Consider the following 23797-nt stretch of genomic DNA (forward strand, 5'->3'; position numbering starts at 1 on the left):
TTGCATGTTAAGAAAATGAAATAATTGCTGAAGAAAATAGAATTTTTTTTCCTGTTATCACTCTTGTGGTACACAAAGTTCAGTTTATATTTCTAGCTTAGATTTATTCAAAGAGCAAGTCAATTTGATTATATTACCACCTGCTGCCTCCCCAGTATTGTTCCTAGCTGCCAAGATAGACTAAATATTTGCAACTTCTAATCAATAAATAACGTGTTCTGCTTGAGCCGTTACCTGGAGAGATCTTGATGTAATAAATTTGGATGAGTTATGGCAGCTGTCACTTTTGTAGCAACTAAATTGTTACCATCCATTTTATAAGTAATAGAAAACGACACTCTCCTTGCTCCTGGAATGCCACATCCAGCAGGGTCTGCAGGGCTCACCTAGTAACATTCTGGTAACAAGCATTGTAACCTCTGTTAGCAAATATGCTGCCATCTGTTAACCACCTTTAGAAGACCTCGCTCAAGTGAAGAAGAAGCTGATTCTAACTATTCTCACATCTAAAATTTGCGAGGACAGCTTCTTTTGCATTTGCTTTGCCAACTACCAGCAGGGCTGCAATGATTGCCATAAATGTGTCTGTGCATCCCTGTAGGTGGGTAGCTGGGCCGTGGTCTGAGTGCTCTGCACCTTGTGGCAGTGGATTTCAGCACCGACAGCTGTGGTGTCACCAAGCCAAAGCCAACGGCAGCGTGCTGTCCCTGCTGCCAGGGGCGTGCACACACAGGGACCGGCCCGTGGCAAGGACACCCTGCACGAGGCACTCCTGTCCCCTGGGGCCAGCACAGGCAAAAACACAGGTGAGTAACAGACTTTGTCTGGAATCTCCTTGTATTGTAAAAGTGGGACAGTCCCATCGTGCCACTGACTGAACTTCTGTCCTCTTGTGGCTGAACATCTGTCCCCTTGCACAAGGGAGGATCTCTGTGGCTGTAATTACCTTTCAGACCAATTAGAAATCTTGTTTCTTCATTTTATGCTCTCTGAGCAACTTTTTTTTGTTGTTGAAGACATGACCTGAAAAGTCAGTGTATTGCATAAGCTTCAGTGTATTTCATAAGCTAAGCCATTATGATGTATTCCATTTTCCAAGCTAGTTTATTTTTTTTATTGCAGTCATATTAGTACACAGGTTGCATAGCTGTACTTGTGAAGTCTCCAAAAAAAGATATATGAATGTGCTTCAACAACACATTGAAGAAATTGTTCAAGTCACAGAATGCACAGAAGTCTGTTTTCCTGTATTTTCTGTTTCTTCCTTCATGAGGCAAACTTGTGTTCATCTTGATATGATTTGTATTTACTGCTCAATGTGCAAAGTAATTAATTGGAACTGCTATCGCTGCATTCCCAATACAGGTTTTAGCAAGGCAAGTTTGTAATGGGTAGTACTACAGAAAGAATTCTGTAGCAGTAGGGGTGTGGCATGATGAGAGAAGAAAATGGATTTTGTTTTAGGAACAGGCAGGAAAGTCAGTGTCTTGGCAAAATAGCACAGAGAGAACCAAAAATAGGTAGGCCTTTTCCAAAATGAGGTGTGACAGGGCTGAAGAAGGCAAGATGCAAAAAAATTATGGCTGGGCTGTGTAGCTGGGTACCTGCCTAGGAGGATAATTCTGTTGTTGCTAACTTGGCTATTTGTTTTTCCCTCCCCTCACCCTTTTCTCTCAATTTTCAGTGTTCTGGTCGCTGTGCAGGCCGCCCTGCAGGTTCCCAACACCTTCAGTTTATATGTCAGCTTCAGAACGGATCTTCAGTGCCAAACTCTTCTTGTGATGGAAGAAAAAGGTAAACAATGTGAAGAAGTTACAAGTTAGATTCTTTAGATGATCAAATTGAAGGTACAAGATTGTCACTGCAAGTAGGAAAATTCTTTTGTGTCAAACAAAGGAAAAGAGGTAGAGGCAGTCATCCCTTTGTGGACACTGGATGAATTCGGGGACCCAGGAGAAGTTATGCCTGAAGAACACACAGCATCCAATATGTAGTGGTTCAGCATCTGTTAAATTTTCTTAAAGATAAAATACCTTTTCTATTCCAGGATTAAGAAACTGGTTTAAAGAAACTCATATTTCCTCATGAGTGAGAAGGTGTGATGAGTGAGCGCAAAATTAAATAAAGGGAATTCAACTTAAAGAAAACAATGGAACAGGTTACTCAGAAAGTTGTGGTGTCTCCATCTTTGGAGATATTCAAAACACAGAGACAATTCTGAGGATCCTGGTCGGGTTGGCTGTGCCATGAGCAGGGGTGTGGGGGCTGATCAGTTCTTTTGTTGTGTAAATTAGGGTTTAACACAAAAGCAAACATTTAACTGCCATTAATTTCCCTGCACAGCCCTCCTGCCAGAAGACACTGTTCTTCAGAGGTGTGTGATGTGTACTGGAGGACAGGCCCCTGGAGGCCCTGCAGTGTGGGCTGTGGGAGTGGGTTCCAGTCCAGACGAGTGTCCTGTGTGCACAGGCAGAGCAACAAACCCGTGGCTGAGCAGTTCTGCAGAGGGAGGAAGAGACCAGTGACCTGGCAACACTGCAATGTCACATCCTGTGGCAGTATGTAGATGTTTATTTAAATATGAGCATAGTAATAGTTTGTAGCAGTTATATTAGAAAGTGACTCACAGTTGTACACTATTGATTCTACAAGCATTTGATTGTACATCAAAGGTAAAACTATCCTCTCCAAGGAGCACTTCGCAATCCTGCGGTTTCTGTTCTCTAAGTAGGCCAGTTTGATATTAAAGCCTCAAAAGCACTTTTAGAAACAGGATATTTAGGAAGTTTTTTGCAAACTTCCCTACATGACTGTGCCAGTTGTGACTCAAAAGTCTCTGAGCGAGCGAGCTGTTAATGCCTCCAAGATGGGGTAGTGTTCTGAAACTGACAATGAGGAAATGAATGCAGTGAGATCACACCTCTCACTTGTGACCTTGTTTAGCTTTGAATCCACTGCTGCCAGAAATGCACACTAAAATAATTACAAAACTAGCAGGAACCCATCAGTTGTTTACAATTACAATGGCAGGTTCTGCTATTTCTTTTTTGCTCATTATAAAGCCTTGTAATGTTTAAATATATTTTTCAGAAGGCGAATGCAAGGATACAACTCCCTACTGTACATTTGTAAAGCAGCTAAAGTTATGCTTGATAGACACCTACAAAGAAAGATGTTGCCAGTCATGTCAAGAAATGTAAGTCCTCTATGGCAAGTTCATGATGCTGCAGTGAAGAGATGAGAAGAGAGGTTCATTAAACTAACCTGCTTGAAGTATATTCTTGTAAATGAGACATTAGTTGTAACAGTTAAATGACAACACAGAGCTAATGAAAACACAGTGTTGTGGATTGATGTGCTGGATAAGGTATTGTTTCTGGGAGCTTTCATTTTTCATTCTTTGCAATGGAACTTCTAATGTTTTAAACATGTCTGGATTAGCAAGATAATATCATGGCATATCATCTGTAAAATTTTGCAGGCTGTAATTTATAATTTTATCAGTGAAAAAAAACATTACCTAAAAGCAGAAAATAATAGTTATTGTCCTCAACTTATGAAGAAGAGTCACAAAAATCCTTCGAAAAATTTTGGAAATGCCGCAACTCTTGACTCCCAGGATTTTGGTTTGTTTATTTTTTCATCATATTTAACACCATTTTTAAATTTATAGAAGCTGTGGCTTGTAGCTGTGAAACTCTGGCAGCAGCTTCATTTTCATAAACAGCTTGAGCTTAAGGGTTGATCTCACAGGATATGCTTTACAGATACTAGCTCTCAGATGGATACACAGAAGTACATTAAATTTTTCCTGCTTGTATTTCTGTGCATGCAGTAAGAAACTATAGATCCTCGTACAATTTTCAAAGCAGCAACAGATTTCTTTTGAATAAATGAGGTGTCATTTTTTATTGTTTCTATTCTAATTCCAGTCTCTGAAGTACAGTCGAAGTTCCGGCATGATTATACTCTTGTACTGATATTAAATGAGACAGAAGCTTCCTTGTCAGAGCTGTGAACAAACACTTGTGAGCACTGTTCTCTTGCACATCAAGTCAAATGAGGAGCCAGTAACTGGCCAATATAGCTGTCAGATTTCCTGTCTTGAAAAATCATTCTATTTTTCTCCATTAATGGGGAAAAAAGTCCAAGGAAGAATTAGTAATTATTAATTAATAGAAGATAGACAAATGCAAGAAATCTATTTTGAGCATTTTTCCATCAGGATGATTTTTCCATCATGACCATTAACCATCTGAGTCATATGCAAGTTCATAAATTCTTACCATGGTATTCCGGGGTAATTTATCTTCCATATTGGAGATTGTCTGACTAGGGCTTTAAGCAGAGAGGACCCCACAGGAGGCAGAAAATAGATGGGTTTTTTTCTTTTGTAGTTTCCAAACTACTGCTCATATTGGAGGCCTGAGAGCTTACTTTGACTTGGCTCTTGTGTTCCATCTCTGACCTGGGTGATGGGCAGAGGGCTGGGAGTGCTGTGGGGGCAGTTCAGACACAGCCTCCTGCACAGAGAGTTTGCATCACTGAGAATTAGGGTAGCACTACTGTATAGAAAATGTTTAGGGTGGACTATCGTGTCCAAGGCTGACTGCAAGGAGAGGATATTCCTGATCATTACCTTTTTAATCAACAATGGGTCTTGATTGTTTAAGCAGTTTTTTTAAATTAAACATTTGTAAAATACTTTTGTAGATATTTATTGTCTGATTTAAAAGTGCAATATTTTTTTTTTGTACAGTGTTTAATAAAGATTTTTGGACATATATTTTTTCTTATTACCAAAATTTCTTATTCATGTTTTCCCTTTATATTTAAAGTTTTCAAATGTTAACACACATCATTTTTTGTTGCATTAACTTCGGTTAAGTATGCATGCTATACCAAAAGCAGTGCTGTAAATGTTTGTGATTGCAACTGGCATGACATTCCTCTGTAGATTATTTTATTGCTTCTCCAGTAACTGAAGATTTTAGCTTCTTGAACGTAGTTTTGATATTTCTGAAATAAAGTATAGTTTGATTATTCAACAATGTGATTACCCTGAGATTGTTTATTACCATGATTTGCATGGTAACTGTGCTTTCATTCTTTGTTCTTTTTTCAACTTACTTTGTCTGTAATTCTGGGATTTTTTTCAAAGCCTCATATTAGTTCTTACTTTTAACAGTCTATCAGACATATTGTCAACTTCACTGCAGTCTGCTTTGCACTGCTGTTAAGAGACAACATAGAGGTAACCTGACTGAAAAAGTAGAAAGATAATTTGCCAAAATCCAAATGTCAGTTCTGATTCACCGAAATCTAGAATCAGGATTCTTTAAAAGGTGGAATAAAATTGCATTTCTTTTCTAGGCCTTCACCAAGCAGAGTTCATTTAGATCTGAGAGAACAGCTCCATGTTTTATATTTAGTGAGTGATGGGAATGAAAAAGAAATTGTGTCAGAATACCTGCAATGTGTGAATAGTCTAAGAAATAGCATGAACAACAAAAGCCTTAAATTTTTTTTATTAAATAGAAGATAAATGTCTGACAATGTAATGATGGTGTTTCAGAGTTATCCTGAATAACAATATTGGCAAAGGTTTAATTTTCCTTTTGAATTCCATTTCTATAATCTTTAAAGAAAGCAAAGGCTCTGTACAGCAGTGCTGTGGAGCCTGCTGCTGGATGGCACTCTCAGAATAGCAGCTGAAGCCATTAATAACTTTTCTGCTTTTACATCTTGGTTTAGCATGACATCATAAAATGCTTTTTTAACAGCTGTTATTTTGGAAAAATATTAGTTTTCCAGCTGTCTCTTCATTTGGTCTGCATTTCAGTAATTTGTTGCTTATGAAAAAGTTGACGTCAGGTATTAAATAGTGTCTGAAGGTTTATAATATCATTTGATGCTTTTCCTGGAAGCACAATCAGTGTGTTGGGGCTTTTTCAATTGTGAAGTAATAAAGGCTTCTCTCTTTCACTATTAAACTTAGGGGGAAACATTAGGGACAAAATGAAAGGGAATATGCCCCTCCACCCTAAAAAAGCCTTCAAACACATCTGCAGAGGAACTGTTAAATGTATCTAAATATGCCCTCTACTTCCCTTCCTCTCAAAATGTTTGTACCGTGCTGGTAGGTGGCAGCAAATGACTTTCCATAACTTAAGGGAGGGAAGTGACTTCAGAACTGAAAAAACAGCTGTGAAAATTTAAAAAAGCATCTGGGCTTCCTCACAGACTCAGCAGAAGAGCCATTTTGAGCAGAGCATGCAGGCACATGTAACTTCATGGATTCAGACTGCATTACTCCCTCCCTAAAAAGGAGAGCTGGAGGGCATTGGGAGCTTCTGTAAATGGCTCCAGAGGTACCAGGACTGTGTATAGCATGTGGACCTGGGTAGGTGTGCCTGTGCAAAGTTTTGGCTTTGTTTCTTCAATTGTGGCATGACAGAGAATGACTCAATAGAGTGTATTTTTTTCTTTTGTGGTACAGAAAGATGACAATCAATTGGACTTTTTCCTGCCCTGCTTTTAGGATCTCACACATTTACATTGTCCTTGTTCATTCACAATCTGAGGGAGGTGAATAATTTTTTGACAGACAAGTAAAACTGATTTGCCATGTCATTAGCAGAGTACGTGATACTACAAAAACACAGTACAAAGACAAAAGTTCTGCATCTAATAACATCTGGATCCCTCTCATGCAATGATTTTGTGCACAGCTGATCAGCTCAGTTCAGCTTTCTTGCTTTCATATGACCAAGTTCCTCCTTTAAAAATGTTCCCATCATTGATCTTGGCCCTTTTATAAGAGACTTTGTTTATGAAGTGCAGCCACATGATTCTGCAGAACCCAAATACTGTTCTACACCAATAGGTACAAGATTTGCAATACTGAGAAAAAATCATACTGGAGTAGTGTGATTGAGCATGACAATACAGTTAATTACAGAACTATTAATTGGGACTTGCTTAAATCATGAACGTAATCAAACTAAAATTGATTCATGTGGATTTCTCAGAATCAGCTAAAGATACATAGGGAAAATACTAAATATTTCATACAGAGGCAATTACATATAAAATTTCTGTAAAAACATTGGTGTCTGTGTATTTGGAACAAGCAATTCTTTCAAGAGCAGACAGACTGAAGCCAAGCTGCCTACAGGTTTCTGCATCTCAGCTGGTATTTCTTTTTTTACCTGAGTTTACTCTATTTTCTGTAAATCTATGCAGTCTCATCATGAGATTTGATTAAATTTGCACACTGGGTTTAAAGATGATTCAGCTGGGGAGGACACATGCACTAAGTGTGTCAGTGTGACCAAGGTGCATCAGTTTTGTTTCCTTTGAAAGTGAGGCTGAAAGAGCACGATCAGGGAAATTAGGAAACAGAGAGTAATCACCTGCTTTTGGTGGTTGAGTGGTTTCAACTATGTCTACAGAAAAAGAATGAGGTTACCACCTGTTAATTGCTACCAGAAATTACAGTGGGACCTTTATACTCGCTTCAGATCTGTATGAAGTTAAAGTGGTGATGACTAAAGTTAAACCAGGTTTTTTTTAGAAATGCCTAGGTGTCATGGCATGCTATCTTTGTGATCTGGGCAGTAAAATATAAAGAAAAAAAATCTTACATATTACTGAGATGATTACTGATTTCTTAGATTATTGTAAATAGCATTATTTGCATTTTGTGTAAAATATTTGATCAGCAAAGACACTTGCTATTTCACAAATACAATCATTTGATTGCAGAAAATATCAGATAATTAAATATGTTATAATATGCCTAAGATGGAGCATGATGAAATCTGGGGGAGTCACAGAAACTAGAATGCACATTCAGAGAACGGACAGATGCCATGTAGGGAGTAGTGTTCCTTCAGCATTTGGCAAATCTTTATTAGTCTTGTAATAAACTTTGGTTTGGCTTTGGTTTTCTTCAAACTTCTAAAAGCAAAAAGTCAGTATTTAATTTGTTTTCAGCATTGTTTAAAGAGAGAATGAACAAATTGATTTCCAATTATTCAACCAAGGTGCTTGAAATATTGCATGTAAGTGTTAGGACACAGCAGGTACTTCCTCTGGCATAGAATTGCAGCTTGACCTGGAACGTTCTGGAGACATCTGGCGGTAGAATTTGTGACCCTGAGAATCTGTGTTCACATAGATGTAACCCATAGCATCCGGATCCTGTCCTGGGCAGACCTCTGGCTTCTTTGGAATATATTCAGTGCGATACAAAGTTTCATCTTTAAAAGGAACTCCCCTAACAACAGCCTCTACAGGTTTGAAACTTTGAGGTGGATTGGGCTGGTGAGGTATGTAATGGGACCTGAATGTCGTTAAACCAGAAAATTTTCCTGTGGGTTTTTGAATTTCCCCTTCTTTCTTAATAGACCCTTGCCGGCAGATGGTCCAGGGTTGATAGTGTTCTTTTGTAGTAGTCTTCCCTTGAAAAGGGGCACTGGTTTTTCTTCCAGGAGCTGGTTTTATGGGGGCTCTAGGAGCAACCTTGTGTGAAACGTAATCAAGACGGTTTGAGGATTTGAGGTCCATCTTGTCTGTGGGTGGAACATACTCTTTTGGTTTGTGGAACTCAGGTGCAGTCACCAAATATGGCTGGTAGCGATCCTGGAATTCAGTGGTTCCTTTAAAAGGATCATCACATCCAAGTTTTTTACTTTCAGGCTTGCAGCTTTTTGCTCGTTCCCCAGGCATCCCTTTAAAATCTCTCTGGTGGGTTGTGAGATCTTCAAAGGGTTGGTCGCATGGCTTGTACTCTTCCCTTGGCCTTACAAACACGGGCCCCATCTCATGGAGGACGTAGGCGGTGCGATGGATGGTGTTGGCATCGAAAGGCCCCTCTGCCAGCTTGGTGTCACAAGGTTTGCAGCTTTGGGGGGGATTGGGCTGCCTAGGGAAGTAGTCATCTTGAAATGTAGAAGGATTTCCGAACCTCTCTGAAGGTGGCTCGTATACACGCTCCACCTTACAGGACTCCGTTCTCTCACCTTTCCATAACCTATAGTCATCTGTAAGGCAAAACCAACATTCCACCGTACAGATGTTATTACTTAAGACCATTCTTCCTTTAAAATGAAGACAAAATCTTCTGGTATTAAATATTGCAAAACAAAGAAAATGGATGTCAGTGAAAATGATAATTTTATCTGCTTGTTTGTGATCTAATTAAACTGTCTTCTATTATAGTGTATGATAAAAGCAGACCCCCAAAATTGTACCTGATGCCCTGTTTTGACTGTTTGCTCAACAGCAAACTACACAGAAAATAGCCTTATATACATTTTAAATACAGTATCTTCCATTGTACTTAGAAGATTTAGCATCTGTGTCTGACCATCATAACAGAATAATTTGTGTCAAGACAGATCATTACTAGGATGATGCATATGTAAGCTATACCATAAACAACCAGAAGCCTAAACTCCACTTTTGACCTACTATGTGGAAAAATAAGTCTCATGAACTAAAACTACCTGAAAATACACTGCACCTTAATTTCCATCCAGTTTTGCCTGAGATACCCCAACCAAGTGAATGCTGGAATTTCCTTGGAGGTTTCCTCTGAGCAAACCTCAGAGAGGGCTTTTTCTTTAGAAGCAGTAGGTCTCCCCTCAACAACTGGAATGCTGAATGTATTAGGGCACCATCACCTGCTTTCTAATATATTTTACTCCCTGTCCCAGACCAACAAATCCAGTTTCTATCAGAGGTAATTCCAAATGCTACCTTCATCTTGGTTATTTCTCTTTCTGTAGGGGGGCACATATTATTACCTCGATAGGTCGGGATGGTATCCACTTTTGCATCTGAAGTGTGTCTCCTCTCTCGAGGCCTTGCTAATGTCACTGGTCCTACTTTATGAGGACTGTAATCTCTCTGGTATATGGTTCCCAGGTCAATCTTCCCCGACTTTGGTCTATATTCTGCTTGTGGCCGAAAAGGTCTCGCAAGAATTTCATATGGTAAATAATCGGATCTGAATTGGGGAAAACACGGGTCAAAAAAATCTTTTCTTCCTTCTGAAGTCACTTTTGTAATCTTTCCACTATATGGAAAAATAACAAAATGTTTACTCTGAAAAATCTATCAGGCACGATAAGTTTGAGGGATAGCACAATGGAGAGAAAGCCACAGTACATAAATCTAGGCTCTGTGATGCATTATAGAGTCTTTACTCAAAGGTAGATTGTGAAGCAAGTTTTTTAACACTCCGAGTCCCATTCACAGTTTAACAATATTATTTGAAGTATCTGAAAGGAGACTGACAAAGTTGCTATAATTTTGCAAAGAGATGATCAGAAATCAGAAGCAGAGCAAAGCTCAAATTACTACAAGTGGTACCACTTCCTGATTGCATGAGGAGAATGGAATATAATCAGAAACAGCATTTCACTGTTTTTGTATGGACACATTACATTAAAAGGATGTATATTACATATGTGGGTGTTTAAATAGTCCATACAGGCACATGACCAATCTGGCAGAACAGCTTTTGGCCTATTTATGTCTCTTTTTTTTTTTCTGATAAACAAAGAAATTTCACCAGATGCCTTCACCTCTTAAAAGAAAACAACAATAATGGAAGAAGTAAAAGTTGATGCTGCTGTAACATCACTAACAATGAATGGGTGTTAATTTTTTTAATTCTTCAAAAAACGCTCTTTAATTCTGTAAGCTTAAAATCAGAGTCTGTTCACAGACAGGACAGATATACTGAACTCCTTTACAGTTTGCTTTTTTAAAACTAGTAATTTTCTTAAAAGTAATAATCTGAATTTAAAAAATCAGTAAGAGAATCCCAGTTCTTTTTTCTTAAGATTTCGTTTTCCCACTATCTTATATTCTACATATGCATTACAGAAAGTTCCCCAGTGTCCTGGGTTGAAGTATATTCTATCACCTTCTTCATGAACTGTTGAAACCAGGTGAGGCAGGGCTCCCTGCCTCCTCCGCTCTGGCTTATCTTCTGTTAATGGGCCCATCAGCACCTTTGCTACACAGCTCACAGATAACCCCCTCCTGGACTATCTCCTGTCAATGGGCCCATCAGGCCTTATCACATGACTCACCATCCCATTGTGAGATGCTCCGCCCAGAGGGAGGAACCAAGCATTCCAGCCTGGATATAAGCTGAGACTCTGAACACCAGAGGGGCGCTTACCCACTAGATTCCCAGAGGACCCGAGCTACCAGACCTTTCTACAGGATCACTGCTTCAGAAAAACCACCTCAACTAGACTGCTTCCATCACTCCGCTCAGGTTGTATTCTGATTCTGTCAGTGGTCTTTTATATTATTGCATCTATTTTATTTTACTTTCTTTTCTTTTTTTTCTCTATTAAATTGTATCTCTGACTTGAAGCCTCTCATTTATTTTGCTTTCAAACCACTACACCCAGCTTCCCAGGCTTTCCATAAGACCTAAATTTCCTAACAGCCTGAAAACAAGACAGAATTTTTTGATTCTCTTTACAGGTTAAAGGCTGCTGTAAAGAATGCAAATCTTGCTGTATGCATGCTTTGTTATTTTTTACGAGCTTTTTGTGGTAACTATTTCTATACTCAACATTTATACTTTAAATATGCAAAAAGTGCAAAGGATGCAATGACTGCATTTTGAGAAAACTGCAATACAATGTTTAACCCCCGCTTAAAAAAACAAAGAATGAAAAACTTTACAGACTAATTACAAAACATTGTTTGAAAATATTTACTTGAATGTTGTGGTGCTGTCCATTCTGCCCCGATCCTCTGGGGACTCTGGTTTTGGCTTACAGCTCTTGGGAGGGCAGACGTTGCCATAGCCAGGGTAGTTCTCCAAATACTCAGTTTTGTGGCTCGGCTGCACACCATAATCATAAAACTTTGTGGGTCTATGGCAGCAGCGATGGCGTCTGGGTCAAACACATCAGAGCAGAGAATTTGAATCATTTCATATAAGAGGAAAACCCATACTCTGTCTACTGGGAGTGAATAACAAATGGGGAAGATTGAACAATGTCAGTAGTTTTTGTTTAAAGTCTTTTCTGAGTGATAAAACCACAAAATATTGTGCTGATGGCAGGGGTCCCAGAGCACATCATACTAATACAGTAATAAAAGCAGTATCAGCTGGGAGTTAGTCCTTGGTGCAGAATACAAAGGATGGACAGAGTTGGTCTCAGTCCTCCAAATGATGCTACCACCGAGATGCATTTTCTTCTTGTCTCTAATGTTTAGTGGTACTACTCGTTTTATTTGGAAAAGTAACTAGGCTTCATTTCTTGTCTCATATTGTCTCCTTTTAACTGCTATTACCTCATCACTTGTCTTTTTATTTCTGTACATCTCACCTATTTTCACCACTACTGATTAACACATTTTGATTAAAATTTTAGTGGTGTGAAACCTCATGAGCACTTCTAGTGCTCTGCAGGCCATTTATGGCTTTTCAACAGGTTTTTTTCTCCAATTTAGACTGACTAAATTCTCTGTCCAAAACACATGTTTATTTGAAAGTGATGACATCTCTTTTTCTTAATAGGTTTTATTTCAATTCCTCCTGCTTCTCATTGATGCCTCTATCAACGACACCATTGTGCAAAAAGGTGTTGGGAGGTATATAACAACAATTTATTATTTATACCTTGTTTCCAATTAATGATCCATGAAATTAAAATTTAAATGTTGTTATTGTTTTGAGAATCTTGTTATATTAGTTCTAATTTGCACGATGCCCATCTCTGGCTGACCTCAAGGAAATATATAATGACAAGTTTTCCTCCTGCTTACAGCTGACAATTTGCAGTACAAAGGGAAAAAACCAATAAATAATTTTTCAAATAAACAAGTATTGTAAAATTCTGTGATTTTTACAGATTTTTTAAGACAAATATCTAAACCCCAAGAAGGGTAAACCCCAAGAATATCCAAAGTGTACAGCTCTTAATAAGTACAAATAAATTCAAGTTTCAGGAAGCTAGATATCCGAAGAATATTTCAAAGGTCTGCAGATAATTTTAGTCAGGACTGAATACCATAAAGGAAAACAATAAATTAAAGCAAAGTAAAATAGAATACAGAAACAGACATGAAGGACTTCTTCTGGGAAAATGAAAAAAAAAACACTAAAAGAAGTTCTTGGAGGCTGGAGATCCTGTAGCTGGTATTAGTTTGTGCTGCCTGATTTTGCCAGCTCAGTAGTTCAAAAAATGAGAAACAAAGTAGCCCTGTCTAAGAATTCAGATCCTTTCAAAGCCTCAGGTGTTTACTCCTTTTCAATCAAGTCAATTAACAATTGAGAGACCTTTTCAAAACATAGTAGGGAAAGGAAAAAGAAGAGGGAAGGATCAGGAAAGGCAGGAAAACAAGGAGGAAAGTGTGTGCTATTTATCACTACAGTGTTTGCCTGTCATTACATTTGTCATGAAATTCACTTTCACCTTAGTAATGTTTTTTTCAGCAAGTACAAACAGCACATGCTGTGTCATGTAGCATCTAAAAGTAACCAGGAAGCAGAAACAAAAGACATTGAATGGATGCTTTGAGAGCTGGCTGAAATACAGGTTATCGAATTATAATGTCCTTCACATATTTTTTGGCATACAATTCCAAGGAGTTGGAAACAAACATTATTCATCTGCAAAAGCTTCATTTTGACGATCTCCAGTTTGCCGTTAGCTGGTCCAGAAGACCAACGACCTAAAAAAACACCTTCTGTGTTCTGGGGTCACCATTCTTTAAGGACTTAATTCTGAATATTTTTAAGCAATGTTATGAGTGTATCCCATGTATTGCTGAATGGACATGCTACAAACTGAAATAGATGCTAGAAGAATAATTACTGCAGAGTGAACCTCTTGTTCTTGGTAAATACAAAACAGAGATGAAAGCAATCTACTCTTACCTCTTCAAGGAAAGAGACGGTTGCAATTCTATTAGAATTCATTGTTGATCCAAAAATGTCCTTCAAACCACTCATTTCTAGTGTATAAAATAATTCTGAACACACTCTAACTGTGCATGAGATTACTTGGAATCAGATGAGATTGTTAAGGAAGTTCCTACATCCTACTCTGTGCTGTGAAAGTGCTTTCAGTTGACCTGAAGGGTAATGTAAAATTACCTCATGAATTTGACTTGGAGAAGAGATTAGGGGTTTTTTGGTTGACTGATAAATCTGCTTTAGGATATTGTCAAATTTAGAATGTTGCCCAATTGCTAAACAAAAATTTTTCATTTGGATAATAATTTAATAAAACTAATTACATAAGGCATCACAGTGCTAGGAAACATCAGAGAAGACAGATTACGGCTCTGATAAATGAAATATGTTGCTTTGAGTTTGGCCTGCACTCCTTGAGACATTGTTCATTTTTAAATTCTTCCTTACATTTATCTTAATTTGCACCCCGGAGTTACTGATAGTTCGGATGAATTTGGTGAGAATATCCCTTTTCCCATGCCTGACTGACACTTCCTTTGATGGATTATGATTCTTTCCCTTCTTTGTGGGAGACTATCTTGTGTCTTGCATAAGGTTTGAACAGCATTTCAGCTAAATAAAAGTGACAGTACCTCAGCTCTCTTGTGCCAAATGCTCTTGTTCTGGTTATTTTAGTAGAATGCTGGTGATTTTAACTTATTTAAAGCCTGGCATACATACTTTTTCTTTTTATACAATGCTAGCAAGACCCTTGAAATGCGACCACAAAGCATTTTCCTCCCAGAGAACTAGACTAATGAGAAAAGCTTAATATTTGTCATAAGAGAAAGCTTACTACCCCTCCACAAACACAGCTCAAAACTTTATTTCTGTTTTCTTTTTATTTTTTGCCAATGCACACACTATGGTCTGGAAGACAGAAACGATGGATGGACACTGTTTTTGAGAGTCATCTACTTTCCTGTTCTTGACAGGAGATCTGGTAGTTTTTACTGGGTTTGTATTTATACGTGGTCAGTATGATGGCTTAAGTAACCCATATTTCAGAGAAATCTTTTTCCTTTTAACTTACATTTATTCAGGAATAGAGATTTTTATGATAATGAAGGGCGAGAAATGGGTGGGGGAAGGCTGACAGATTGAGGAGATAGAGTAGTAGTTTATTTTTGTGTCTCAAAAAAACTTTTAAGCTTTTGTAGGCTGTGATTATCTTTTATACCAGTATGCTTAAGTGCACAAAGTTCATCTACCACACAGGCTTTATTCTTCTTTGGAAGCCAGATTTAACATCCTATACTTGGGAAAGCAGAATGAAGTTCTCTCTTTCTGGCTTTGCTGCCTTGTAAGTTTTTTCAGTGTTTTTTAAAATTCTGTTGATAAGGGAGATTGTTTCCTTCTATTTTATTATTTAGAATTAAGCAGTAATTATACCTCGATAAAATTTCCTGCAAATAGCTAAAAGATAATGTCTTGAAAACATTAGATATTTATAGTTGCTTTGAAGTCTCTGCTGAGCTGTGTATACATTCCAGTGTCCAGGTAACACTGCCAAGTGACCAAGCAGCCTTCCCCTCAAAACAGAAATACTGTACACTGGAGCAAGCACTATGTGCTGCCTAAACCAATAATGCCTTAATTTTACTGACCGTAAAAACTTAAGTGAGGTTTATTTTAAACCACAAGCTTTATGCATATTTAATTCAATTATTCGTGTTATTGAACTCAGTTTTGGATTGAGAATTTTTGGTTGAGTTGAACCTCGTTTTGTGCTGTCTCGTGTTATCTCACCGTCTTTCTACTTGAGCCCTAGCCAGGTTTGTTATCTCATCATGAAAACAATGTGTTCCAACTCTTCATTATTCTAGGACTTTAGAAACAAATTTATGGGGCAAAATTCACTACAGGCTTGGCCAAAAAGAACATTAGGAGCTTTACTCTGTGCCTGCCTCACACCTCTGTCTACAGATGAAAAGTGGCTGATGGACAGATAGACAGGCTTCCCACACAGAAACACATAGAGGGTGCCCGCTCTGCAGACCTTGGTATGAAACCTGTGTGTCATGGTGCACTTTGCAATCATAGGGTTTGCTCTATACTTCCAAAAAACCTTGAGCACACCTCTGTGATCTTATGATGGCTACTCTTGTATGTAGTTGCTAGATTTTAATTTTTTTTTTTAGAATGAACTGAATCTTTGAATCCTAGAGTGATCATTTTAATGGTTTTTTTAAAAGTAGACAGAGAAGAAATTGAAAACATTAACAGTTGTGACTCCAACCTGTAAATATATACCTGAATTTTGAAAGGTCCGACTCCCTTAATATTTTGGGACACGAGATTTGTGCGCTTTTTTTCCCCCACCTATGACATTGATAATATTGCTTATAGACCTGTAATAGTAATCTTCGATTAAAAATTGCCTACTGTACCCAATTGTGGCAGCCTTCCCGGGTCAAAGAGGCTATAGGACAATGATGAACTGTTTGTCTCTCTATGGGTTTGTGGAATGTAAAACAAAGTGGCAAGTGCTACTGGATGTGATGGCAGAAGGGCAGATATATTAAACCTCTTTTAAAGGCTGCAGTGCTTGCACAGGTTTCTGACAAGGTTGCCAGAACTCTTCTGAAGGTTCCTTTGGTGCAGTCCTTCAAGGGAAGCCAGCTCTGGTTTCTGGAAAAGCCTGATTCTGATTTTAGTCTGTGTGGCTTTTAAAGATTGTCTCCATTCTGTTCTATTTTAGTCTGTTTAAGATGTTATTTTACCCTTACTTGATTTAAATGTAAATACACTACTTCACAATTACTGAGAACGTGCTCATACTTGGGTCCTAAAACCCAGTGGCCCAGGGTGGTGCTTTTGTTGACAATGAGGTTGGGAAAGGCCTCTGAGATTATCAAGTCCAACCTGTGACTAAACGCCACCGTGACAACCAGACCATGGCACTGAGAGCCACATCCAGTCTCTCCTTAAACACCCCAAGGGACAGTGACTGCACCACCATGCTGGGCAGCCCATTCCAATGCCCAATCACCCTTTTTGTGAAGAAATTCTTCCTAATGTCCAATCTAAAGCTCTTCTGGTGCAGCTTGCGAATGTGTCCTCTCGTCCTGTCACTGGTTGTCTGCGAGAAGAGGCTGAGCCCCACCTGGCTGTGATCTCCTGCAGAGTGTAATGGTCAACTCCTGCCTCCTTTTCTGCAGGCTGAACACCCCCAGCACCCTCAGCCTCTTCTTATAAAACCTGTGCTCCAGACCCTTCCCCAGCTCCACTGCCCTTCTCTGGACACGCTCCAGCACCTCAATGTCCTTCTTGTCATAACGGACCCAGAACCGGGCACAGCCTCGTGCTGTGGCCACCCCAGTGCCCCGCACAGGGGACAATCCCTGCCCTGGCCCTGCTGCTCCTGACACAGGACCGGTGCCATCGGCATTCTTGGCACACCCGGCTCATGTTCAGCTGCTGCGACCGGCACCCCGGGTCCTTTCCCGACGGGCACTTCCCAGCCCCTCTGCCCCAGCCCGTAACGCTGTGTGGGGTCGTTGTGACCCAAGGGCAGCGCCCGGCCCTCGGCCTTGTTGGACCTTATACCACTGGCATCATTCCACGGATCCAGCCTGGCCAGGTCCCTCTGCAGAGCCTTCCTGCCCTGCCGCACACCTGTACTGGCAGCGGCTCGGTGTGGCGGGCGAGTGTGCCGAGGGAGGGCGGCGCAGGCGGGCTCGGTGCCCGCCTCACTCACCCGCAGGAGCAGATCTCGCAGACGCAGCGCGGCGGCGCCATGCCCGGCCCGCTCGGCCGCCCCGGCCGGTAACCAGGGACGCTGCGGCGCGCGGCACCAGCGGCACCGGGCCCGGCCCGGCTTCCGTCCGGCGTCACGGGGCGGGATCGGCGGCGGCCTGGCCGGGCGGGCGCGGCTTTCCGGGAGCGGCGGCGGAGCGGGCGCAGGTGCGTGTGCCCCGCGCCGGGAGGGCCTGGGCCGAACCTCGCGGGCGAGCGAGAGGGCAGCGCTCTGCTCCTCCCGGGGCCCGGAGCCGGGGCGGCGGGAGGGGAAGGCGAACCGCGGCCGGGCGGCTCGGTGTTCGCTGCCCAGCCGGGCTCCTGAGGCGCGTCCGAAGTGAAGCAGACGCGGCCCGTGGTTTGAGGTGTCCCCGCGGTGGCCGAGGGTTCGTGACGCGCTCCGCGTGTCGCGGGGAGGTTTCCCCGATGAGTGGCTCTAATCCCAGTTTGCGTAATTAAAAAGCAAAGCCTTTTCTCAAATTGACTCCTCGGTTTTTGCTCCGTTGGCAGAATTAACCAGCGATGGTGCTCACAAGCGTGGGAAAGATGGTTGGCCTCCAGAAGAAGGCGTCGGGCATCAGGAATATCTGTATATTGGCCCACGTGGATCACGGTAAGGCAGGTGCTGGCGTGAGTGTTAGAATGGTGGTGAGGGACTTTGTTCGCTGTTCTAAAGTAGTAGGTTTTTGTGGATTTAGCTTTAAAATGTCTTGAACGTGATTTATGAAAGTAAATCTACTTTATGCTCCTTTTTCTTGGCCTGATTCAGCTTGTCTTACGTAAAAGAGCATCACATTAATAATTTGAAATAGTTGAAATTGAATGTTTTCTATGATGGTGAATGTTGGCATGAATTTAATGTAAGTTTGAGAGGCAGAATAATATTTTTCTATGTTTTCTTAATAGAACAAGTTTGTTATATAGGTGGAAATAGTAAGAGCTATTTTTAGAATGCAAATATTTTCTCTAATTGCATGTTATAAAGGGGTTCTGATGTACTGTTTGTTATTTCAACTGCTTTTCTGGTCAGGACAGGTAAATTTGCATCCACTCTTCAAAAATAAATTTGTGTGCATGTAACAGGAGTAATTTGATTTGGTTTTTGAAAGTTAATTTGTACTTCTCGTGGCATTTTGTAGTCTTTTTAAATGTTGATATCTTAGAATGCTGTATGTTGAATCGTTTGCCGTAGTTTGTATTCATTTAATCTAAGTAACTTATTTTTATTTTTTTTTTTCAGGCAAAACTACTCTAGCTGATTGCCTTATATCTAGCAATGGAATAATCTCCAGCCGCTTGGCAGGAAAGGTAGAGTTACACTGTCACTTCTAACAGGATTCTGGTGGGTACACGCTGGGGTTGTAAATTCTTCATCATTAAGGAAATTCCATCTATAGTCTTGCTAAATCTCATTTTCTCACCATCATACTCTTGACAGTTGATGCGTAAATTGTGAAGGTGTTTCTACAGACTTACCACCTTTTCTCTTGTTTCTGTTCTCAGCTGAGATACCTTGACAGTAGGGAAGATGAACAGATCCGAGGAATAACAATGAAATCTAGTGCAATTTCACTGCACTTTGTGACAGGTAAGTTGCTGATGCTGGCATGTATAAATTTTAGTGAATATTTCCGTTAATTTCCCCCGTCTCTTTGTTGTTGCTGTTGTGATCTTTGTGTGCAACTTTTACTTTTGTGTATTTCAGTGTTAGGCTGTAATTCTGCAGAGACTTAGGCAAGTAAGTCAGCCAAGATAGTTGAATTGCATCTCAGGGTCAGGAAAAAGATCTTCAATCACATCTCTGAGTGGAGGCCATGAGAGTAGTTGCCTCATCTTTTATTTTAGATATAAATATGTATATTTTGATCTTAAGTCTTGAATTAATGTCACTTAAAGGCAAGACCTTCTTTCAAACAAACCCCAGGTTTTAGTACAGTCTTTAGTACTACTTTGTTGAGGTACCCGTTACACTGTGCTGTAAGGATTTTTGTAGTGTAGTTAGTGTCAGGACATTAAAAAATAATAGCTGAAGCAGTATAACTGGGTGGCTGGAAGAAATATCTTTGAAAACTGTTCTGAAGTATTAATTTATTGTTTGATCCTAGGTGATCAGGAGTATCTGATTAATTTAATAGACTCCCCAGGGCACGTGGATTTTTCTTCAGAAGTATCTACTGCTGTCCGACTCTGTGATGGTTGCATCATAGTGGTGGATGCTGTTGAAGGAGTCTGTCCACAGGTGAAATAAAGTGTATTAAGTAGAGAAAGAGGGGAGTAGGCAAGGTCTGAAGTGGGTTATATAGAAATAAAAGACGAGCTGTCTAAGAAGTTTTACGATACTTTTAATGGATGACAATGCAGTTGAGGTATGAAAGTGAGTAGTAAAAATCATAGTTGTGCTGGAAAACTGAACAGTGCTGGTGAATGGGTATAGAGATGCAGGGTTGAAACAGCGGGTATGCCAGTTTTAAGGTAATGAAATATTTTGATAGAGAGAAGTCTTAAGGGAAATAATTTCATATATTTATGTGGGCTTTCAGGGTTTGGAAAAGAATACACAAAATAATGAGGTTGCTTTTTTCATGGCTTACTTTTCTAAATAGTTTGGTTTTTGTTATTATGGGTATTTTTGCCATGGAATCCCACCATTCTGCAGAATTCTTCAATAACTAACACTGTACACCGTGGGAGTCAAATTTCTGGTTTGAGTGTCAGCCTGTCCTTTACTATATGTTTATTAAATTTTAGAATTAGATTTTTTTTTTTTAAATGTTCTGTCTTTTTGGTGCTATCAGGCTTTCTGTAATTTTTTTTTTTTCAAACTCTTTCTTTCTCAGACCCAGGCAGTCCTGCGGCAGGCGTGGCTGGAAAACATCCGTCCGGTCCTGGTGATCAACAAAATCGACCGCTTGATTGTGGAGCTGAAGCTTACCCCTCAGGAAGCTTATTTGCACCTTAAGAATATCTTAGAACAGGTATTCGTGCTGGGGTGTCATTTCACACTGCAGATTTTGTTGGCACCATGTTACATCCAGTCTGATTTTTGACATTGAGGTGCATCTTATTCCTGATTGGTTTTGACGTTCCTTCAGAATGCCTGTGATGGAGAAAAGAGGATAAATGCCTCTTAACAGGTCATCAGGAAAGTCTTCATTTTTAGAAGTAATGTGCTGAATGTTTTCTTCTTCTGTTAAATTGCTTAAACTTACTGGAGGCAGACAAATGTTAGATTGTTCCTGATACTGACTGGTTTATATAGGAATGAAGTTCTTTCATCTTTTGAATCTTGCTTTGAATTGCTCTCAGACTTTTCCCCCCCGAGTTCACTTGGGAGCATTTATCTGCCTGGTTTCCCTTTGCCCTTTGTTGTTTGCTTTGTTGGCAGAAACAAGTTCCTATTTCTCTATTCCTTGTTGTGAGAGACAAAGTGTGTTTCAAACGTTACTCTATCTGATTCAGTCCTGGTGTGGCTGACTTTGACTTGGAAACTGCATGGTGTTTATGTCAAAATGTCAGTCTCATGAACTCCTGTGGTTTTCAAATGTGTGGAATTAGGTGTGTTTTAATTGCCAATGAATCACAGGCATGCTACCTTGTTAACAAAACTTGTCTTTTTATGTTTTTGAGGGTGGGAGAATGAAATTTTAATTGCAAAGGTTGTGAAAGAGTAAATGAATCTGAGGGTGTTCTTACATATCCTTCTCTAGATCAATGCAGTCACTGGAACACTTTTTACCTCCAAAGTGTTAGAAGAAAGAGCTGAGAAAGAAACAGAAAGTGCAAGTGTTTCAGATACATCGCCAGGAGATCAAATTTATGACTGGAGTACTGGATTGGAAGACACTGATGATTCACATCTCTATTTTTCACCAGAACATGGAAATGTGGTGTTTGCCAGTGCAATTGATGGCTGGGGTTTTGGGTAAGTTTAAGATTTAATTACTGACTTTTTTTTTAAATTGATTGCTGCCATTAATCTTAAGGTATTTCAGTTGTGTCATATTTCTAAAGGTGTCTGTTAGATTTTTCTGTGATGTGCAGCCATGTATAAATTACCTGAGTGACAGGGATCCCTGAGTCCACGGTAGGGTCCAGCCTAGCCTGGTAAACAGTATTTTCTTACTTGCTGCTGTTGGATAGACCGTAGCAGGCAAGGCCAGAAGCTGCAGCCAGGCAGGAGGAGCTGGTTCAGGGTTCACAGTTTGGTTTGGAGGGCAGCAGGCGTGTGAGGAGTGCCCGTGTTCTGGTCACTGGCCACGAGGTGGAGGCGTTGTCTTCATCCTGGAATTGTAATTACAGGGATACGCTGGGTGGTGACACAGGGAATGTCTTGAGTACTGCAGAGCCCTTAAAGAAAATCATCTCCAGGGTTTTTAAATCAAAGTCAGACTGTAAATCAGGTGCCATGCGTGGTTTGTTGTCCAACGCAAACAGTTCTTGTCCCTTCAGAGGGAAGGGAAAATAAAATGGGCTATTTTAGTTTAATTGTCTTTCAAGACTGTTTTGTTTCTTCTGATGAACTGTCAGGCCCTAGCTCTGAAAAATCATATAATAGAGGGGGGAAAAAAATAACATTTTTTAAATTACTTTCAAGAGGTTCTTCTGGACTGCCAGCTACAGTACTGCATGCTGAAATATGAATCAGTGTAGCTTTTTCTTAATTGTGGAAAGTCTTGACTGCTCTTACTTGGTTGTGGGTTCTTTTCCTGAAGGTGTTAGCAGAAAAAATTGTACTTACTAGGCAGTGCCAGCCTCATCCCATGTGGTGGATACATACACTTTTCTCATAATCCTCAACTGTTGAAAAATGCCATTAATATATATGGAGGAGCTGCTGGAACAAGAATCTTGAAAGTTCTCCCTGAATTGAGGGCTTAGGTGGTTTCTGAAAAATAAACCTCTTTGGGCTTAGTTGAGAACTCACAGCTTACGTGTTGCTGACATGGAGAGGTCCTTTTTTTAGCTGTGTAAAAACTCAAGAATTATGAATTTCAGAGAAAAGATATCAAATAGCTCTGTTCTGTAAACAGGATTGTTGCAGTGTGTGTATTTTTTTGCATGCACAGGGAGCAAATACGGGGAAATATTTTCTCTTACTGCTCAATGGACGTTTTCAGCAAAGGAAGCCATGGCATGTTCAGGACTCCCTCTCTGGGCCTAAGCAGGCTGCTTTTGTTAACTCATGGGGGCTGCTGAGCAACACAATTTGCTTTACAACACAGTTATGGCATTACAGTTTTATATAATTTTCTTGGGTTTACTCATTATTCAAGTGGTTCATTAAAAATAATTACCACCATCTGATGGCTCAAGTGTGACTCAAAAGAATGCTTGGTTTTTAACATCTTCTTTTCTGCTCCCAGGCCATAGTTAAATGTGTCATGGCATGTCCTTCAAAGAATGTTTGAGAGTCATCACTAATGTATTTATAAGGTTTGTGTTATGCTTTTGAGCTTTTGATGAGGGGATAGTACACAAATGTTTACTTCCAGTAAAGCCTTGAAACTGACTTGAAACAAGCAAATCCTTTGAAAGACTTGTAATGTTTTTGATCTGTTATGACTCAATATTTTTGCAGGTGTAAATGTTAAACAATGTGAACTAAAGTGAAGACAATTGAAAAAGTGGGAGCAAAACAAGGTTTTGAGATTTTTGTGTGATTTTCACATAAGCTGTTGTTGTGAAAAACATTACACTTCCATCATGTCTTCTTTGGTTTTAGAATTGAACATTTTGCCAAACTGTACAGCCAAAAAATCGGAATCAAGCCTGCAGTACTTCTGAAGACATTATGGGGAGATTATTATCTAAATACAAAAGCAAAGAAGATAATGAAAGGTGATCAGGTATGGAGCGTGTCAAAAATATAACCTGATTTTGGAGGTGTTTTTTTTTTTTATATATATAATTCTATTCCTTGTAGTGTATTCTGAAACTTGATCTCAGTGCCTGTTGACTCGGTGTTACTGGAGGTACAAAGTCACAGGACAGTCTTGCAACAACTCTTGGAGCATAGAACATTCCAAAATTGACAATTCAAGTGCTGCATGGGGGAGT

At 39.8% G+C, this 23797-nt stretch overlaps 3 protein-coding genes across 3 annotated transcripts in view; 2 read left to right on the forward strand and 1 right to left on the reverse strand.

Annotated features, from left to right (window-relative positions):
• The window catches only part of ADAMTSL3 (ADAMTS like 3), a 169159-nt gene extending 164114 nt beyond the window's left edge, over nucleotides 1-5045 (forward strand). The window contains exons 28-31 of the mRNA XM_066196539.1: nucleotides 602-806; nucleotides 1685-1794; nucleotides 2344-2558; nucleotides 3091-5045. Of these exons, the coding sequence (XP_066052636.1) occupies nucleotides 602-806; nucleotides 1685-1794; nucleotides 2344-2558; nucleotides 3091-3200 (640 nt within the window). The 3' untranslated portion in view covers nucleotides 3201-5045. The remainder of the gene's footprint in view (nucleotides 1-601; nucleotides 807-1684; nucleotides 1795-2343; nucleotides 2559-3090) is intronic.
• Nucleotides 5046-7802: 2757 nt separating this feature from the next.
• On the reverse strand, nucleotides 7803-17822 carry SAXO2 (stabilizer of axonemal microtubules 2). Its single transcript, XM_066196538.1, has 4 exons — nucleotides 17703-17822; nucleotides 11754-11933; nucleotides 9813-10015; nucleotides 7803-9047 (listed from the first exon to the last, which is right to left on the reverse strand). The coding sequence occupies exons 1-4, from the start codon at nucleotides 17741-17743 to the stop codon at nucleotides 8074-8076; spliced, it is 1398 nt and encodes a 465-aa protein (XP_066052635.1). The 5' UTR covers nucleotides 17744-17822; the 3' UTR covers nucleotides 7803-8073.
• A 7-nt stretch (nucleotides 17823-17829) lies between these two features.
• Nucleotides 17830-23797, forward strand: part of EFL1 (elongation factor like GTPase 1) — a 64486-nt gene continuing 58518 nt past the window's right edge. Inside the window, exons 1-8 of the mRNA XM_066196540.1 lie at nucleotides 17830-17908; nucleotides 18251-18353; nucleotides 18981-19048; nucleotides 19244-19328; nucleotides 19846-19979; nucleotides 20578-20715; nucleotides 21448-21662; nucleotides 23463-23586. Of these exons, the coding sequence (XP_066052637.1) occupies nucleotides 18263-18353; nucleotides 18981-19048; nucleotides 19244-19328; nucleotides 19846-19979; nucleotides 20578-20715; nucleotides 21448-21662; nucleotides 23463-23586 (855 nt within the window). The 5' untranslated portion in view covers nucleotides 17830-17908; nucleotides 18251-18262. The remainder of the gene's footprint in view (nucleotides 17909-18250; nucleotides 18354-18980; nucleotides 19049-19243; nucleotides 19329-19845; nucleotides 19980-20577; nucleotides 20716-21447; nucleotides 21663-23462; nucleotides 23587-23797) is intronic.

This window comes from Chamaea fasciata, unplaced genomic scaffold (genome assembly GCF_029207755.1).
Source record: "Chamaea fasciata isolate MVZ Bird 193981 ecotype frontalis unplaced genomic scaffold, bChaFas1.0.hap1 SCAF_14, whole genome shotgun sequence".
Classification (NCBI taxonomy): domain Eukaryota; kingdom Metazoa; phylum Chordata; class Aves; order Passeriformes; family Sylviidae; genus Chamaea; species Chamaea fasciata.

What these genes read in the sequence shown, in the direction of transcription:
- SAXO2 (XM_066196538.1), bottom strand. Translation starts at nt 17,743, where the DNA reads ATGGCGCCGCCGCGCTGCGTCTGCGAGATCTGCTCCTGCGG. An exon ending in GACAGCACCACAACATTCAA is followed by an intron (nt 10,016 to 11,753) that starts GTAAATATTTTC and finishes TCCCCAATTCAG; the next exon opens with ATCCGATTATTTACCATATG. An exon ending in TACCATCCCGACCTATCGAG is followed by an intron (nt 9,048 to 9,812) that starts GTAATAATATGT and finishes TTTGCCTTACAG; the next exon opens with ATGACTATAGGTTATGGAAA.